Below are 20,931 nucleotides of genomic sequence, written 5' to 3' on the forward strand. Positions count from 1 at the left end.
TATCATCTGCAATGTTATAAATTGGGAAGCATAACATTGGTAAAAGCCTGAACCAAATGGTAGGTAGGGGTTAAAAGTAATTTGCTGCTTTAGATAGTAAGGCCTATGCTAATATGTCCATAAAATCCATGAAAAAATACAGTATTGGTTTGCTCCTTCTCTCCTATGAGCTACATGTGGCAGAAAAGTCGGGCCGGTTTCTGTCCTAAACGTTGCATCCTTCTCTGCCTTATAAACTATGTACCTGAAAAACAAGCGTAGATTAAGGTAGGAGAGCGGGGCCACGAGTGAGGTGCTCTGTCAGAATGGCACACGACCGTTGTGAGTGCATAGGCCTCATGACATTCACAAAGACAAACTGAACCTGACGGACACTCCCACTTCAAGTCCCAGAAATAAGTGACTATTTCAAGCTAATCTGAACTGTCAGGGACAGAGTCCTTACATTCCACTTGTCAGTTCAAAATACATCTGCTAACGTTGCATTTACGATGTAAAAGAAACCTTCCCTTGCTTTTCTTTTTGGGATTTAGCCATTGGATTTAACATTCACAGGTTTGGGGCAAGAGCTGAACGAGGGCTGCTGGGTAAAAGAGAACTACTGCTAATGCTAAGGCTTCATGTCATATCCCAACATTCAAGCCCCTCCGAGTACACAACCTGATATTTGGGAAAGGAGAGGCGAGAGAACTCACCGATTCCCTCTCCTCTCCTTTTCTATATTTCATAATCTCTTTACTGGTGTCAAAATACAGATAAACATCCTCTCTGCCAGAGCAGAGTGGTGGGTTTTGTTAAAATGGTAGAGTAATAAAAACAAACACTCCTACAAAACATTAGAATTTGCCATGAAAAAATAAAACACTGAGATAATCCATGCACTCACATGTCGACAAATTATTGCTTCCTTTTTACAACCTGTGTCTGTATGTGCATGCATGCGTGCATCTTTCAGTGGGCAGCAGACTGGGGGTCCTGCATGGGGTTACTGGCTTTATTTCTCCGTTTCGTTAGCAGTGGGTTTTTCGAGTCCTCAATGGTCTTGATCTTGATTTGCTCGTAGTCCACCCTCATTGTTGCCAAGGCACTGGTCATTTCCTCCTAAAAAATGGATGGAAAGAAGCGCATCAGACCTCTTCCTTTGGACAACTAGAGACTGTGGTTTTTGTATAGACATCATAACACTTCACTTTTTTTCAGCTAGCTGCAGAATCACTACATGAATGATGATACACATTTCAATTAGGAAAAAGGGGAAATGCTAAGGACAAAGGATAAACCACAACCAGCTGCATCCTGTCAAGACTAACACTAACAAACAGAACATACATTAGTAATACATTGATATTTGAAATGTTTATTAAAGGTATTTTCTGATATATAGCTACAATACAAGAAGCAATGTTGATTCAATGACAAACATCTTACCTTGACATCCTCCCAAGCGTCCTTCTCTTCCTTTAGGACCCGGCTGGTGTGAAGTGGGGTTTGGGGAACTTCCATCGACTGCTTTAGGAAGACACACAGAAACACACCACCATTTTACTTCACTGGATGGATGTCTGCCGGAGCGTTCGAGTTCAATAATGGCAGGAATGTGAGCTGGAAAATGCACAACACAAGTATTTGCTTACATTGATCCACGGGTGATTCATGAACTCTGTGATGGTCATCCTTTGCGTTGGCTCAGTCTTGAGGAGGGTCCTAATCAGCTGTTTAGCTGCAAACACAATCATTGTTTGACATCATTCAAAAAAGAAAATTCATATCCAAGGATTAAGTAACTGTTTTAGTGAACTTCAGTAACACAGTGCATACAAGGTGACGGATCAACAAACAGGTAGAGAGACATAATATCTCTATACATGACAAATAAACATGATACAGTCTTCAGGTTGGGGTCATAGTATCTATGACCCTTATGTAGGATGTTTGAAAGTGTGGGAGATTCTAGAGGCAAGGCTGCAGCACATTATGTTCTGATTGAGGGTGTGTCATCATTCTTTCATGATAACCCCATGCTTTTTTCTGCTAAAAATGGTGTAATCTTGAACAGTACTGAGAAATCCTACAGTGAAGAAGGCAAAAGCACACACGGAGAGTAATGATGATGACTGTGCTTGAGAAAAGTACTACAGTGCAACACGGCAAGTATCCGCAAGTATACCCATACACCCCTCTGTTGGAGGGAGATTTAGGGTCAGTATTATGCCAAATCATCACGTTAGCTTCTCTTTTCTTCATAAAAGCTTTCCATTAGTCAGAAAATAAGACTTCACTTTCAATTGCAGTGAATGTGACCGGTGGTTGTTCATAGGTGCGTGTGAAACATCTGCGTCAGTTTCCATTTCTTGATCAGAAAGTTGACTTCAAAAGCCAGCTGCTTTGGCACATTTAGGTGAAGGCTTAAATAAAGACTTCCTTCAGGAGCTTATGAAATAATACAATTGTAAAATGAATTGGATGTTATATCAGACTTCTATACTATATATGACAGTGTTTCAATGTATACAGCAGGAGCTCCTCTGTTAATAATCAAAATAAAATGTTCTTTGTTGTTATTTCCAGTTTTATGAAAAAGGCCAAGTCAACAGTTTATCACATTTAGTGTACGTATGCATGTGGACTGACCTTCCTCTGACACATCAGACCATTCAGGGTTGGGAAACTCATACTGGCCCATCCTGATCCTCTTCTTCATCCCAGGGGAGATGGCTAGACCATGGTTAGAATAAAAAGGAGGGTATCCACACAAGCTGTTGATAATGCAAATATTAGTTAAAGGTTCCCTATTATAATGTTTTTCATCAATATATTAAAGGTCTCAGATATATGCAAAACATGTCTCCGAAGTGTTTGGCTCAAAATACCAAACAGATCATTGCAGCATCCCATAATCCCCTCTGTTTCAGCCCTGTTTCAAAAGTGCTGATTCTCTGTCTGTTACTTTAGATGAAAATAAGGATCCCCTCCCCACGCCCCTCTGAGAGATATTTGGTTAAAAAGAACACAATGGTGCTCTAGGAGGAGATTCAGGTGATAAGGATGGGGGGGGGAGGGTGTTACCTTGGTTGGTGATTGGCTAATGGTTACCAAGCCAAACAATCGTTATGACATCATAAAGTCGCCAAAATCTGATCAGCTCATTTTCAGACAGGTTTTTATATAAATGGATCAGGACAAAAAGTGAGCGGATCTTTTTTCCTGAAACGCTCAGAATCTCTTTAGACAGAGGGGACACATGTTTATGTATAAAAGACGTGAAAAAGTGGATTTTGCATAATAGGTGACCTTTAAAGCAACAAGTAAATGATAGTCTTATGTCATGAAAGGGTTCAGACTTACAGGATATACATAATCACACCCAACGACCACATGTCACAGGACTTGTCATATTTCTCTGGGCCCAGAACTTCTGGAGCTGCAGAAAGGAAGACATGAATAAAGGGTAAAGCAAGTGTAAATGTTTCCCGGATCATTGGAACTCTTTGTTAATAAGCAACAAGTGGAGCAAGAATGAGAGTTCACACAGAAGCAGATGCTTACCAACATAGTAGGGTGTGTAGCAGGGAGTAGCTAAAGAGTTGTGTGAAGTGGTTTCCTTGGCAAAGCCAAAATCTGTGAGTTTGAGCAGGGCATTGGGCCTCTTGGTAGAATACAGCAGATTCTCTGGCTGCAGGGAGGAAACAGGAAGCAGGCCAGAAGAAAAACAAGTTATTTAGTAGCTATAGCTTTGGAAATCAGTCTACGCCCCGAGCCGGTTTTTCAGGCCTCAGACTCGAAAATGACATTCCCAGAACAAATGACTATATCTTCACTTTTAAAAAGGGGTAAATTAATAATCTTGTTTTCAAAGCAATGATAAACCTGTGAGTTGGATGTAGAAAAGTCCTAATCAATATCTCGTTTTTTTTATTTTAAAAGGAAATTCAGATTGAACATAGTAAAAAAAAACGTAAATTATAGTGTCCGTCCAAAAAGAAAAAATTACTTATAGTGAAAACCAGCGTTGAATGATGGGATAGACTAAAAGCTTTAGGAATCCAAACTATAACATACCCTGTAAAAAACACTTCTGGGATCATTTGGGTGCATTTTCCATATCTCTGACACCTCTTTTTAACCGTTAGAGCCAATAGAATCGAGGGGAAGTTCCTAAAATCCATCTGAACATTACCCATTGGTGAATGAGTGATGCACAGCCAGAATGCCCTGGAACCGGAAGCTGTCATACACTCTAGTAGCTATCGTAGCAGCTAATATGAAATCTCCCTTATTGACATAAAAATGGAATGATGCATTATCAGTAATCATTTCAAAGTGACACAGACCCATTGGATTAACCTTCAGCAGCATTTTTGATCGTTTTAATGCCATTGAACACAACTTTGATCAGAAAACCACAAATTTAAGACGTTTTTAGACGTTTTGGCTCCGTAAAGCTAATTTTGTTGTTTGTGTCGTTTCGCAGCGAGTTCTGATCGCTCAGTGATGATACTTATATTTCTGCAACCTGTGGAATCTCAGCTTGCTAATCAATATCTTGTTTGTGCAGATACGATAAGTAATAAGGGTATTTTAACGTGAGTTCTGTGCTAAGTGTGTTAGCATTTTTTCGCTCAGGGCTAATTCAGAGCCTTTGTTATGACCCTTATGTTAATATTGTCTGATAGCTGAGTTTCTTCCCGTTAAGTGGATATGACACATTCATAGTTTATTAAATGTTAAGAAGCCCTCAGACGCTGTTTCTTGCAAGATGTTGTGTAAGGAAGTCTGAAGGAAGGGGCAGGTTTTTTTCCTCTGCGTACTTTCAAATTCTAGCGCACTCGAGCTGGTTTTTCCATTCTTACCTACCCTACCTTTAACTTAACATTACAACAACACACTTAACTCTGTGGTTGCTGGAATTGGTCATAAAAAAGCATGGATATTCTTTATTAAGCAACATGATATTACAAAGTTATAACAAACCTTGACATCTCTGTGGGCAATGTTGATTGCATGCAGGAATTGGATGGCCTCTCCTATGCTCTTCATGATGTCAGAAGCCTCTAAAATGAAGAGATAAACAGCCATTTTAACACAGAGATAACAAGTGACTCGAGTGATGGAATACAAAGGGGTTGCGTTATGTCTGGGTTGAAAAAAAACTACTTTATATTTAGCAGGTGTCCGAAGGGGTCTCTTTTATGCCTCTGGGTGTTATGTAGTCATGTCATAAGACACAGCAGAATATTAATAAACGTTTGATCGTTTTAAGTCCACATATGCTGACTTCTTACCTCTCTCTGTGAAGGCCTGGTCTCCTCTGTCCTGGATTCGACTGAAAAGCTCACCACCATCCATGCTGCAAAAAACAAAATCAGGGTCTTTCTAAATAAGTTCATTCACTTCCTATGTACTCATTACCAGCTTCAACCTCGGTTTTATTTCATTTTCTTATTTAAATATACAAATGGTCATTTTAGGGCTGAAATGTTATTGATCAACATGCACGCATTTGCACTGAATCGTGCCTGGACTACATGGGAGGTCATCATATGTTGGTGGAGCAGCATTATAGAGTAGTGAAGTAAAAACAGGGCAGAAAAAGGCTCTAGGGTTAAGAGCATATTGCAACATGTGCAAACCGAAACCATTGCACAATAAAAAAAATGTAGGAGAAATAATAGCACGTCATGATGAATGCTTTCTTCTCATAGAGCACTGGCTGAATGAAACGTAGCCCACTCTGCCAGCGGTGCAGTTATTGTCATTCACCCTCCGACTGGTTTGCAGGTAGAGGTGGTCTGTGGTTGACCAACGCAAGAGATCTTAAACCAACTGAATGACTGCTCACACCAGACCAGCTCAGCATTCTGCACACTATTCAAAACTCTGCACAGCATCATTAGAATCAAGAAGACACCTATTTAAATCGTCAAAATGACTGTATATGAAGTCTTGAGTTAAGGCAGGTTTTGTGAGTTCAAAGTGACCGTGACTTTGACCACTGCATTCTGAATCTGTTCAGCAATGATACCAAGTGCTGAACAGAGAGTTATGGTTTCTAAACTTGCATGACATGTGCTGTGTGTCTTGATTAAGCAGATTTCAAGGTAGTTACTTTTTTTTAATTCCACAAAACCGTTATAATGAAGTTATAATGTTGTTTAATTAATAAAGCCATATTTGTATAGAATACTACAGACAACAGTATGGCTCCCTTATGTAATACCAGGATAATTGCTATTCCCTGATCCACTTGAAGATCACGCACAATTGAATACAATAGAGGTGTTTAGGAGAAACGTACAAGACTAAGAATGAAAGAAAACGTTACTGGCGTTGTCAAATACCAGACTAATGGTTGTTAACCCTGAATTCAATAGGCAAGAGACCGAGTGTGAGAGAATCCAACTCAAAGCATTCAATGATAAGTTTCATTTAATCTTTTTGCTCAGTTTGACTGTGCGAGTTTCAGGTTGCACAGTCGCGTGTGTGTGTGTGTGTGTGTGTGTGTGTGTGTGTGTGTGTGTGTGTGTGTCTCTACATGTGCGGAACCACATAAACGGATTCTCAAGGTATACTTGTGTTAAAGGAGAGAACGGCATCCAAAGACTAAAGCGCTGTGGGACAGCCCTGCAAAACCACAACACGCTTTTAACTTCCCAAAATCAATCACATTTGCCATACTAATAGTATGTCAGGTTGCAATGTGAGAACTGGCGCAGTGGTTTGACATTAGTCATGTGGTCAAAGGCAGAGAAACTTCGAGTCTCCTGACTACACCCTGTGTTTCTGAACATGTCTGGTGGTGAAGTGTGAATTCTCAGCAGAATAGATACTTATATCAATGCGTTCTTAAGAGCGCACATCTTGACACCATCACAGCAGAAACCAGTAACACCCTAAAGTTTCAGTCTACATAATGTCGAGTGTCGTGTGCCGTGTGAGGACACTGCTTCAGTAAGACTGATGAAATTTGCTAATAAGATATCCTAACGGTTTAGAAAAAGCCCCAATACTCAGCTATTTTTGAGATCGATATCATATTACATACGTACTTTGCATTTCGTAGGTTCTCCCCTCCCCCATATTCTGATCTAGTAAGGTCGTGTGTTAGCTATTTAGTCTGCTGGTGGACAACAGAAGCATCTGGTAGTACTGGGATGAAGCCATCACTGAAGAGATCTGGACACCAATGGATAAGTCTTATTTGCTAAAGATGACATTATCTACCTAGGGAAACTAGTAAAATGACCTGAAAGTATTACGTGGTTAGCCTCATTCGAAAAGATCTGAGTGCTGAAGAAAATGTGTTTCAAGGTTTCTTTTCCAATCTGCTAAAGCACTGGTCTATCTATTACCACAGTAAAAGGAGATAATACCTTCCACCAATTGCCTAAAAAGAGTTGTGTACCATCAGGCAACCAATAACATCTTCAGCCACGGTTTAATTGTACAGTATGGATACATTCAAAACATCCTTCTTAGGTGCAATAGACAATTCTCTTAGTCTTTTCATATGTCCTTATCACTTCTCTCCGAGGTGCGCTTGAGCAAGGCACCTAACCTGGAAACTGCTCCCTGGCGCCGGATAACTGGCAGCCTCTCTGCTCTGCCACCTCTCTTATCGGCATGTGGTTGCATTGGTGCATGTATATCCTCCCTGTGTGTGTAATGTTTGTAAACACAACAGAGTCAAGAAAGAAATGTCCCTTTGAGGGATTCATAAAGTATTGCATCTTCTTCCCTTGAGACATTTTCCAGGTACAGGAAAAGACATGAGACTTATTTGTTTTTTCACTATTGTAGCAGAGCCCTGACAAAAGTCCCTCCTGGGGACATTTTGGACCCGTGAAAGAAAATGGCAATGTCACAGAAGTTGCACATGGCTTTCTGCAGTCCTCCACAAAGAGAAGAGTTTTCAATGACATGGACTAGAGTGAAAAGAAATTAGAGGCTCAAAATGAGGAATTCCAGCAACCACAGAGTTAAGTGTGTTGTAATGTTAAGTTAAAGGTAGGGTAGGTAAGAATGGAGAAACCAACTCGAGTGCGCTAGAATTTGAAAGTACGCAGAGGAAAAAAGCCCGCCCCTTCTTTCAGACTTCCTTACAGAGCCCCTCCTTCAACACACGCGAACGTGCACATGACCAATGGGGGCACGAGATAAGTTTGTGCACAGATGGACGGCTGACAGGCAGGTAGGCCATCCAGTTATTTGAGCCAGGACGGCTCAGATGATTGGTCGTGCTTTTTACAGCGCCACGGCTTCCACAGATAACGTTTTTTTATGTATTTATTGTCAAAGTATTTAACGTATTCATTGCTATCGGGATGATTAGAGCACTCCATGGAATATAACAAAAAGTGTTTCTGAAGTGAATTACCTACCCTATATAAATAAACATTTATTGATTGATTGACCTAGCCTACCTTTAACACATCTAACCTGTGGTGGTCTCAACTAAATCTGAATATGATACATGTCATTAATTGCAGCACTGCACGATTGGGTTATGCAAACTATCATTAAAGGCTGAAGAGAACCATTATAGTTAAAAGACAAAAAACAACTACATGCAACATCCCATATCAATACTTTGACTTCCAATGCCTGTCTGTGGCTCTCAGCCCCAATCCAAATGTGGTACTTGAGTGTGCTCTTGAGCACTGCACATAGTTATAGTAACGAAGGACCATCCCTGAAATATCAAACTAATATCAAACTCAACATAGTGTCATTGGGACCCGTTTCACAACATGGAAGAATACTTAGATATCAGAATATAGGTGACCAGAACCAGGGCCGGCCCGTAGCACTGGCGTTATAGATGTTCTAGGGCGCCAGATCTGGGGAGGCGCTGCGCTGGTAGAAAAACATTTTTGACCGTTGGTGCTCATCCTAATTTTCAGCCTTGATGTAACAACATTCATAATTAAGTAAATGTAACACCCTTTTTTGACCCCGGTTACACTTTTCATTTGCCCTGTACGATGGGCGCACTAAGTGATGAAAATGGGGGATGTTGGCTTATCTGGCGCCCGCAGCTCACAGCCAAAGTGCGAGTGAGCTTGGGAGCGAATGAGGGAGAGAGGGAGGGTGCACCGGTACCGGCGCTGTTGTTATTAGAATCTGGTGCTGCCTGCTCTAACGGATATAAGAAGAAGATGTTTCTACAATAGTGTGGAGGGAGAGTCCTCTTCAGTCAGACTGAGAGGCTGATAACTACAGCTCAGTGATGTAAAGGACTCTGAGTGTTTAGATCAGGGGTCGGCAACCTTTTTGATATGAAGTGCCATTTAAAAAAATAATTGTTATCAGCGTGCCAACGATCGAGAATTATCAACGGGGGGGGTGGGGTTGAGCTCGGGAAGCGAGTGTGTGGGACCTGTCAGCGCGAACTTACATGATGCCACCAATTAACAGAAAGCACATTTAAATAAGTTGGTGAGAGGAACGTGTGTGATGTGTTCTGGAATGGTGAAACGAGAAGCAGAAAAACCAGTAGGTCTGTGATGTATTTTGTTGAAACAGGTAAGGAACAGCTAAATTAAATGCAACGGCCTCCCAAAGAGTGCTTCACCCTCCGTCTCCAGTCATTTAGAGCTAAAGCTGGGTTATTGAAGACCTGAAGCCTTGTTGCTTCTTGCCCTCCTCGACTACCGGTCTGGTGAGCCGACAGGAAAGTTCAACACACAGCGATGGCAGGTTCCGCCCCTTTGTAGCATATATTTCGATCTCTCCGGCGCGCGCGCGCGCGCGCGCGCCCGCGGCGCGCCCCGGGGCGGAGCAGATCGCCACTGGGCTTTCAACTTAAATACACAGCACCGCAAAAACTGCGGGCATTTGTACAGACTCCCTTATGGGTACTGCAGATTTAGTGAAGTGCATTCCTCCGTGGTGAAACGCGATCGACAGCGTTATTCCTAGTGTGCCACTGGTCGTACGGGTGCCACATGCCCAGATGCTGGCCACGCGGTGCCAGGTGTTGACCGGATCCCCTGGGTTTAGATAGTTCCGACTTTAGTCTTAATTATCTCAGTGGGGTCTCAAACGGGGTTTGGTCGACAATTTATGGTAAACAAATATTTCCAGAATGCAGCTCCTTTATAATTATTGGGGATAAAACAGGTTTGAAGAAAGTCAGTTTCAATGTATACTAGGTAGGACAGTAGAACCAAAAAGTATTGGTTTTAACTGGAGCGAGATTAAAAAAAAAGCGCACGAATAAATAAATGTTAATAGGCTGCAAATCCACACCCCGCTATGGAATGAACAACAAAAGATAAAATAAGGTTACATTTAGTTTATGTGCGGTACTGCTAGGTGTAGGTGGTGGTTATGTTTCACAGTGACTGTATTTGATTGACATAAAATGTAAACCAAGTCTTTTTCATGATGGGTGTTAGGAGTTTGCTTACCCCCTAGATCTAGTAGTAATTCTGGCTTAAACTGCACCAGACGTTGAAGCATGTGTTACTTTAAAGTCCACATGTCGTGGCGCATTTCCACTGATGCGATAATTACCATGTGTTGAACGGACGGATCATAAGCGTGGCCATTTCCACTGATCATAATTCCATTGTTGAGGTATACTAAAATAGAAAAATACTGTGCAATTTTCCAAACTCACATTGGTTTCGCATACAGCATCTCTGTAAAGTATGTGTATTCAGCAGTATTCACTTTCTCCACTAAACGGCTCACTAAACGGCTCACTGCAGCTCCCCCTCCCCCCGCCCCTCCGTGATTTCCTTGTTTAGCGATACACAGCCAAACACAGCCAAACTCAACCTGAACACACACAAAGTCACAGCCGAAATAAAAACAATAAGTGTGGCTTGATATTGACATGTGACCTTTAAAATGTTAAAAAAATCTTCCCGGGGGGGCATACCTCCGGACCCCCATAGAGGATGTGACGTCCACCCCCCATTCTATTGTGTATTCCTTGGATACTCTATTGATCTTTATCTTTTCTATTGTACAATTCTCTGGCTGGGGCGCCAACTCAAATCTCGCCTAGGGCTGCAAATTGCCTAGAGCCGGCCCTGACCAGAACGACTCAATGTGTGCAGTGTCAGGAGACAATCACACTGAATACCTCAGTCTTTAAATGTTACGTCTCTGTGATATTCAAGGAAATGTTTTGGTTTCATCAGAATTACTTTTCATTGTTGACATTTCATGCTATACATCTTCTTAAGGAAACTAGTCATCATTTGCCGCATTTTGCTTGAATGTGTAGGTGGACAAGTCCACTCCCTCCGCACTGTAGTAACCACAGCCCTAATTGCACGTGTCACAAGTGGATGGGGGTTTAGTGGTTTAAAGTGCTAAATATAGAACATCTAAAGGCGAAGAAAAGACACCCATCTCATTTAGAAGAAATGGTTCATTTTCTTCTCAAGGTCATACGCTACAGATTGACAATAATGTATGTGACTGCTGATAACAACTAAGATGGGTATTGCTTCACCTTTAGGCTTTCTTGCTCATGACTCCCAAGTCTGGACATAGTTGTACTTCTCGGATGTATAGAAGTCATCAGATGGATGTATACAATCTAAAAATGTTACTTTTAATTAGTGCTGCTGAATTAATCGTATTTTAATCGCAATTACAATTTTGTCTTGCAACGATTATGAAATCAACACAATCTAAATAAAACGATTATTTATTTTGTATTGGTTTTTCAGTTGAATTATACGTAAGGTTCAGGGTAATCAACTGTTAAAAACATAATGTTCCATTTTTTTTTCAATAAATGGATGTTTTGATATCAATTATTGACCCAAATAATCGCGATTATGATTTTTGCCATAATTGAGCACCCCTACTTTTAATACAATCAGACAAACAGTGGGGTCTGTATTTGAATTCATAATTGTTTTGAAAAGTTCTTACTGCCAAAGAAGCAATAAGTCCAGAACATCCGAAGGAGCCTTGATCATATCTAAGTCGTAGGCTAGTGACAATGAAAGTATCATTAAACATCAATTGTCCACTTTGAATAGAAGGTCATCTTCCCATGCAAACCACTAAAGCCACTGAAGAGATGCTCCAACATAACTTTACAATTCTCCATCAAATCCTCCCATTTACATGTTGTCTTATCAGGAATGCACCACTACAGACATGTGTGATGGCTGAAGTCTCATATGTTACTTCCACATTCACATGGGGTATATATATCTGTCAGGAGGGTCATCGCTGCCCAAATATATCTGCTGGTATTGTATTGTTTGTGTCACTGAGACTGTGCACTCACCACTCCATGACAATAAGCAGGCACTTCCTGGCCTGATAGAGGTTCTCGTAGACATCAATGATGCGCACGATATTGGCACAAGGTGACGCCCTCCAGTGGAGCTCCACTTCTCTGCGGGCCTTGGCACAATCCTGCAGCATCTGGACAGGGGACATGAAAGGAGGATGGTTAACTTCAAATATAAACAAAACACTTCAATTATAAAACACATTTTAGAAGTACAAAGTACTGTTTAATTGCCTATTTCCTTTACATATATGCACTGGTCAATGTGACAGAACTGGACACCAGGTCTCATTGTTTGGGTGTGAGGTGTAAATTATGTATTCTACTAAGTGACATGAAACCTATTGCGGACAAACAGGTTGCCATTACTGCTTCCCATCAGTAGGAAACATTAAAGAACATTAAATACCAGGTCCAGTGCTGCCATCATCTGGCAAAAATGTTTTAAAGAAGGTGTCGAGTTTTTCAAACTTTGTCTCGTGTGAATGTAGCACCCTCTTTGTGTGTCACTAGGTCATTGCACCACTTTAAACAGTTGTATCATTACACAGATATGTATCCATTTGTTAATGCTACATTAATACTGCCTTAAAGTGTCATTTTACTCTACTAGACACCCGATACCAGGAAGTCAAACATGAGCTTCAGTTGCAGAGAAGTATGTCTGAAACACTCTGATATTCAGCAAGGACACTCAGGAACCCTGGCCTTATGATTCCTACCATGATTCGAGCCTTATTGCCAGGTTGCATTCAGTATTGCAATGCATCAAACAACACTGCGGCAAAACAAAGTTACCCAGTATAACATTTTTATTAAAAAAAGGATCGGACATAGGATCATGTGTTATGACCTTGCCAGTTGTGAATCACGTAAAATGTAAATGCATGTAAAATGCTGCAGAGATGTCACAGGAAACTAGCCTTTCCCTTTAGAGTAGTAAAGAGATGCTGGGTCGAATATAGGCCTGAACTTCTGACCTATGAGATGCAGCCAAGCGCAAAGAGTAAATATAAGATCATTTAAAGTTTATGAGTAAATAAAAAAGAAGACCATATTGACTACACAGCTAAACAGAGTGTAATGTTAACTTTAACGTAGAAATGCATACATATGTTGAATGCAAAATCAAAGATGTGGTGTTAGATGGAAAGCAGGTCACACTTCTCAAATAAATAATTCAGGTTTAAAGAAACAGAGTCATAGTAGTATTTTCCCACGTTCTACTAGTACAAATACTTTGGATATAAGTTATGAATAAGTGATGTAGGAATGTCAAGTGCAAGTGATTGTTTATAGATGAATAATGAACAATAAAATACCACAAGTAAAAGCCTAAAATATCATTGCCAGTCATTGGACAAACCCAGCCTTGCAGCTTTGACAATGATGTGTTTCTGCTGTCTCACATTCCAGCGCTGCCCACGGTCACAACACGGCAGCGGGCCGCGGTCCAGAGGGCAGCGACTGCAGGGACAGCAGAGTGAAGCGTCTGCAAAAAGTACTGCCAGTATGAGCACATGCACATGAAAGGAGCCAGGTGACCGTGATGGAGGTGAATGTCTGGCTCTGCTGAAGTGACTGTTCTTCTGACAGGCAGCAAAAAAGCCATAAACATGTTCATGCGGTTGGTTTGAAAACATCCATGCAAGTGTCTGAAAACTATTTTTTTGTTTGCTGAAAAGGGAAACTGATACCGTGTCCAGCCTCTGCATGTGACTGTCTTCTTTTATACATAATGTTGGCAAGGGAAGGCAATAAATAATATATATAATATGTCACTTTTTGATTTTAAGATACTAATTAGGAGAAAAAAGAAACTCCCCAAGAAAGACAAGACAATGTTTAACAGACAAGTCATCAAAGATAACATGCCGTTTTTATACCTCTTATCTGAGTATTGCCACTGACGTCATTTTATATTTCAAACACAATAAGGCTTGTTTTATATACTTGCATCTTACAACAAGCATGTACGCTTGAGTGTTGGGTGACTGACCAATAAAAGATGATTATTTGTGTTACCTGGTAGAGTTGGTATAGCATAATGTTGTATTACTCCCTGCTTTATCTCAACAGTGAGCGCAGTTCAACCACCCTTTGGGACTGAACAAATAGAGGTGGGTCTGACTTTCTGCGTCACAGCAGAGTGAAACAACTCTCAATACGACACAAGGCCTTTTGGACACGATAACATTTGGCATAGGACAGAACAGACGCACTGTGCTCCTGCATACTTTCACCTTTCACCCATAACTTTAAAAAAAAAAAAAGACAAGCCACAAAAATAATGTGGTAAATATTAGGGCTGCACGATTTTGGGAAAAAAAATCTAATTGCAATTTTTCTGACAAATATTGCGATTTTTTTATTTTTTTATTTAAAAAATAAATAAAAAAAGTTTAAAAAATCATTTGATAATCGCATAATTTAAAATAGCGATTTCGATTTAAAATCGATTAATCGTTCAGCCCTAGTAAATATAACAATCCATTTATAAGCAAATAATATTGTTTTATTAAACAACAGCTCTTTCTGCATAATAATATGTTAAAGGTTTTCAAAAAGTTATATTACAGCACAAATAGCTTGATTAAGTCCCGTCCCGAAAAGAACATGACCAAAAATATAAAGTAATGTAAGACATTGAATGATTTCTCTTGTGGTATTATCAGAGTGCTACATGTTAAGGTCGAAGAAACCTCAATCACACAGACGTTAATAATTGATTGCCAAAACTGACAAATAGGTTGAAAATGAGCTACTCTTTTTATAAACCGAGCAGTTTTAGTAGTTTTCCCAAATATTGTTAAATCTGGAGTATCGCTGTTAAACCATTACACTGACCCACACTCAAGCACATGTATATATGAAATGGTTTGATTAGGAAAGGTTCAGTCATATGACCCAACATAAGGCATAATAGACGTCCATGACCATTGTTTCATTTTTGACCCAATTTGGAGGTAGGCCAAAGAGATCCATGTCAACTCTACTGTTGACATTGGGACAGATGGACATGTGATATCGGAGACACGTGTGTTGCCAGCAGCTTCTTTTCAACTGCCAGCCAGGAGCTTAGCCGGAAGGGCGTGAAGGTCAGGATATCCTCCCAGATCCCCCAAACATTCATTTGAGTCTGGCCTATTGGGGATGGATTTTTCTGTGGGTTGTTTTGTGATGAAGGGGTATTTTTTTGGAATAAGTTACATTCTAGAGAAGCAACATTAATGTTAGCAACAGAAAAGCCCCAATATTAACCGATTATCTCACCAGAAACCGGAATCTAAAATGTCAATAAAACCAATAACATTCGTGACGTCAAAATATTGATTGATGTTGGAAAGAATAAAGAACACAGATGTTATTCAGCGTCAGTCATCCCTCCTGCCCTCTCCTGATGTGAGTCACTGCCTGCAGGTAGCACTGCAGGCAGTGACTCACATCAATGACGACTGTCTCCACTTCACCTGGTTCACTTCTCTACTTCTGTGGGAAGCAGCCTGATAATAAATATAACATGGTTTCCTCTCGTTGCCATTTGTTTAGATAAATGTATTTACTCCATTTGAGGCAGTCTTTTTGCGATGCGTTTATGGCTGATGTTCATATTTAATTCCTCCCGTTATGAGACTCTTCAGAAAATGTTACCCCGCTGTCCAACTATTATTGGCCTGAGTCCTAACGGTCATGAGGAACTCAAAGATGCATATATGCATGTTCTGGAAACAAGAACCATGTGCTGAAACTAACATTAGCACATCTAAATATAGCAGACTTCCGTTCACAAACAAAGACTTCACACCGTCCCACATGCGCAATCTATACGCATACGAGATCACACCCCCGTCACCTCTCTGTGACAGCAAAGCCCCTCATCTGCTGTTGGCTTTTTGAGGGTAAACACTGAAGCTTGTGGAGAAAGAGGGAGATGAGGGGGCAGATGGGCACACAATACATTTCCTCCAGCCAACACAAAAGCTCCCCAGCCCAGGGCAGGACAGTGGGAGGCGGGATGGGTGTGAGCACCCATCCTCCACCTGCCGTCTACTCGTAAGCCAAGGAGAAGTTCAGGAATCATATGGTGCTATGAGAAAAATATACATGACATGTGGATGGGGCAGTGAAATGTGGAAAGATTATTGAGGGGTGACAGGCTAAGCTTGGCTCAATAGGAAAGCCTCTTAACCTGACAAAAAGGGTGAAAAAACAATACACCAGAATGTGTGTGTGTGTGTGTGTGTGTGTGTGTGTGTGTGTGTGTGTTGTTCATTGTGCGCTTAGTGAGGCAGCAAACATGTTTGTGTCAATGTGACATGCTCTGATTAAAGGCATCTGCTAGGCCTAACAAAACCATCTGATATACGCTTGTGGTGTGTGTGTGTGTGTGTGTGTGTGTGTGTGTGTGTGTGTGCGCACGCGCGCGCATACACACACTGGTATCATCTGTTTGGTGTGTCTGTGTGTGAAATGCATACAAACAACTGCACTCTTTCTTTGGACTAAAAAGGGGAAATATTCATGTTAGCATGTTCAAGTAATAAAGGTGTAAAACTGTAGGTGAAGGGAATTTAAAATTGTAAAACAGCAATCAATCTATAGACACAAGAGGACACAAAAAGCCTACATTTGCACAGGGCTGCACAAAGTAGGCGTGAACATCACCAATGCATTCAAACTAGTTTTACATTTTTCTACTTTACTGAAAAACTCCTGCTGTATAAAAGTATTGACTACTCACAGACTCTGTATTAAAAAAGCATAGACTCCACATAGTTTGTGCACACGACCCTAGTGAACCATAGATAATATCTCAGTACAAAAGTACATAGAGCTTCAAAACATTCCAGCTGTCAATCATGCCACTGACAAATATATTTCACAATCAGCATGGACACACCTTTAAAAAAGAAAAGGACTGCTCCATGTTTGAAGATCTCACCAGTCAGAATAAAAACACCAGTAGTGCGAGAAATAGAAACATCCAGCTCTCAAGACAGATAGCTAGCTTGTAGATTAGTACCTTTAGCCAGCAGGTGTCCTAGTACACAAAGCATTCATTAAGACATTGGGTGGCTGACCGGGGGAAAAGAAGTGAGAGAGTGCGACATTGGTACGACAGACCGAAACAGCTGCCTCACTTCCTGATACAGACGTCAGGGCACCAAGAAGGAGATTGAGGAGAGTCTTTAAAGAATAACAGCAGGGTTGCTAGAGACAAAGAAAGATAGGAATAATGAACAGTTCACTGTAACTAAAGAAGTGAAACAGGGAAAAAGGAATTTGGTATATTTTAGAAGTTCACCTTATGATTCATGGTGTGAATCCCCCACGGTGTCTGATGAAACAGATGATACTTGTGTTTCAGCTGAATGAATACAAACTGACTGGTGTGTAATCAGCTCATTTCAAATAGGAGGGGGTTCACGCTGCCATTCATATTTTGTTACTGCCCGTGGTGCAGTGACACTGACAGAGCCGGCTAAAAAAACGTTTTTCCTTCAAACACTTGATCAATGGATTTGAAAAAGGTAGCAGGCAGATGATTTTATGGCTTTATGACTGTATTTAACAGCTACAAGGAGAAGCGTTTTTAAAGTGCTATTTTAAAAGGCAGCCCTAATTTAACATACAAATATTTACCTATTGTATTTCCCCCTAGAATCTGAAGACACCACTGTTATAGCAAACCGCCGATAATTAATGTGATTGAGCAACTTTCTATGCACCAAAACCTGATTGTCTACAAATTAGTGTTTTCAGTGTCGGCCCACGTTTATAGAAGTGCAACAGAGAGTGTTAAAAGTTAAATGAATGAATTCTGGAAGTGCGACAAACATTCACTTCCCCTAAACGTTAAAACCATTCACATAACTCAACCATTTTGCTTCCTTATTTGAAATCTAATCATAAGACCAAAGCAGAAAGAAAAAAAAAAATACTGAGAATAGTTTGTGGAGAGTGAGTCCGGCATCAATAAAGTAATAAAAAACCAAGTGATATCTCAAGGATCAATTGAGAGTACCCACAGCCATTCATAAACACTGTTGTTTCAGTACGACAGGATGCTGAATCTGCTTGGAAATTACTCTGTATCAGATACAGTTGGTTACCTTCTGAGTCCATCCATCACTACAACACCACATCCTTCCAAATACACTTCCCCCAACAGAGAAGTTCAATGTGTGGGGGTTGGTAAATACGGCACACAATCACAGGCCATATAAATTGCAATGCAGTTAATCATATTATGTTGAAAAGAGCTTACAAAAACCAAGATGAATGTTGACCAAAGGAGCTTTAACTTAAGATAATCTGTTTGTTTTTGACCGATGTCTAACAAATATTTTTACAATAATCTGATAGGAGAAATAAGATGGTACAGCAGTATACACCATTCACAGTTTTGCCATAATAACAATGTCAAATATCACAAACGTATAGCCCGTCCTGTTTATGCATAAGCACTTGTCTGGACAATGGAAGAAGCATGGAAGAAGCATAGAACAAAGAAAACATAATGTCTTTTCAATCACTAGATCACTTAACAGTCCCTAAAGCCCCGGCCACACGAGGACGATAACAGTCGTATCGGCTTCAGTTCAGAATGATAGACGGTTCGGCCACACGAGGCCGACAAGGAAACTCAGAAAACGAAAACGATAACGGGTCCCAAGGTGGGTAGATCTGCCCAAGGTGGGTAGATCTGCAAACAAAATGCTCTGGGGGGGCAAACGGCTCCGTGTTTACGCCTATACATCATTTCCTGATACCGTTGAAGCAATAGCCCCGCCTCTCCCCACCTCTCCTGCTCAGAGATCAGCTGCTGGGCTGTCAGAAGAGGGGGAGGAAAAGAGAGGCTCCGTTTTTTATTCTTATATGATTATATAGAGTCATTATTCATTTGTTTTAAAGCTCAATAAATAACAAAGAAGACCATTGACCGGCACTTTTCAAAATTTTGTCCAGATGATTTCAACTTTAATGGACATGTTGACCAGCGGAAAAAAATCTTAACTGAAACTCTGCCGCACGGTCCCCTTGATGCACCAGCTTTATGTTGTGTGGAACGGGTCTCCAGACTCATTCGTTCTGCTCCCTTCGACCGTTGTGACGCGGCAAAACTTGCACCGGTGCGGCAAAAGAGAAAAGAAATGACCCCAAAACTAAAGACTTTGACAAGGGAGACCTAAAGATGACTTTGGGCGTTGTTGAGAGAGCTAAAGTGTGAGCGCGAGCAGGAGGTGTTACTAAGAGATCATGGTGGTGGATGGATGGGGAGACTCACCAGGTCGTAGGACGCGAGAGCCGCGGGGCACGAGCGCGAACGTCCTTAATGCGAGCTCTCTTCTTCTCGGTACGGTAGCGAGAGGAGTACTCTACACTCTCTGTTTCTTCCTTTGTCTCTCCCTCCCTCCTTGCCTTCCCAAGAGATGAACACGAATGGAGATCAAAGATTTATGACATAGGTAATCTTCTCACCGAGATTCTTCGTTTATCTAGTATATAACTATTATTATCGATAATTCTGCATGAGAAGTGTAGGATCGAAGGGGTGAATGATGTGGTACTGTAGGAGTGGACCGAGCGGAGGGCGTATATGCTACCTTATTTAAGATAAAAGTTTAAGCCGAATAGACAACAACTGTTTAGGTGTCGAAACTGAAGAACTAAAAATGACCAGGTAGAAGCATAAAGGGTAACGTTTAAGTGTGAGAAGTGTGCTAAATGACCGAGCGTGCGTTAATATTGATTAACGATTACGATGTACTGTCATCGATACAAATTCCCGTTGTGTTAGGTTGGTGTAGGCTATTATGAACCCATCGAAAACCTTATTGTACAAGGTAATTAATTTTCAAGAATAAAGACTGTAGTCGTGTGATGAGTGCTTAACTAAAAAATGTTTGACCGGGGTGAAGCGGCCGCCGGTTGGGACGCTTGAACCAGAGAAACATGGACAAGACTTCCGATTCTGGTTTTTTAGACAGTAACGAGACTTCAGGCAGGGACATGTTCTGCTCCCGGGTAAAGTGAGTGGGTTAGCCGATAGGCTATAGTTTTGCTATGTTGAGGGCAGTATTGCGGTTGGATATATGTGTCCGAAGTGAGGACTGAGGCAGTACCGTTGTAATCTCTGGGTGTGAAACACGACACGTCTACAACACACACACACACAAGTCTCGCTTTACACCCATGAAAGGGAATAGAAGTCTCGCTAAGGCAACAGGGGACATAGGACAAACCGGTCAGTCTACAAATGTCGATCTGTCTGGAATCCGGAGAGCGCCCGGTGCTCCTGGCTTATTGCCGTTTGCCTGGCGTTAGCAATAGGTTTTTCAGAAGGCAAGGGTTGTCGCGGTGGTGCTTGTTGCACAGGAAGGTGTGTTCTTGGGGCGAGCTATCGCGAGACCTCTGCGTCATCATGTATACGTGGGTCGGACCAATTCACGCGCGACAGTGAAGGACGTGTTTTCGCGCTTCTTCTTGGAAGGCCGACGCTCCCAAAGCCGGTACTCCACGGGAAGCGACAACATAATAGGCGACCACCCCGCGTCGAGACCCGGAGAAAAAAAGGGAGGGGCGTGTCCCGTCGGCAAACGGGTCCATTAGAGAGCCAGATCAGGTCGTCGTCTACGTTTTTGTGGTGAAGAAGGCGGGAGAAG

General features: G+C 41.3%; 1 protein-coding gene across 1 annotated transcript in view; it reads right to left on the bottom strand.

The window, feature by feature from the left end:
• The window catches only part of mapkapk2a (MAPK activated protein kinase 2a), a 30,911-nt gene continuing 9,980 nt past the window's right edge, over positions 1-20,931 (bottom strand). The window contains exons 2-10 of the mRNA XM_010787878.1: positions 12,260-12,399; positions 5,283-5,347; positions 4,972-5,051; positions 3,547-3,673; positions 3,346-3,421; positions 2,632-2,756; positions 1,635-1,720; positions 1,429-1,509; positions 1-1,101 (exon numbers count right to left, since the gene is read on the bottom strand). Coding sequence (XP_010786180.1) covers positions 952-1,101; positions 1,429-1,509; positions 1,635-1,720; positions 2,632-2,756; positions 3,346-3,421; positions 3,547-3,673; positions 4,972-5,051; positions 5,283-5,347; positions 12,260-12,399 — 930 coding nt within the window. The 3' untranslated portion in view covers positions 1-951. The remainder of the gene's footprint in view (positions 1,102-1,428; positions 1,510-1,634; positions 1,721-2,631; positions 2,757-3,345; positions 3,422-3,546; positions 3,674-4,971; positions 5,052-5,282; positions 5,348-12,259; positions 12,400-20,931) is intronic.

Source organism: Notothenia coriiceps, unplaced genomic scaffold (genome assembly GCF_000735185.1).
Source record: "Notothenia coriiceps isolate Sejong01 unplaced genomic scaffold, NC01 NC01_scaffold00031461, whole genome shotgun sequence".
NCBI classification, from domain to species: domain Eukaryota; kingdom Metazoa; phylum Chordata; class Actinopteri; order Perciformes; family Nototheniidae; genus Notothenia; species Notothenia coriiceps.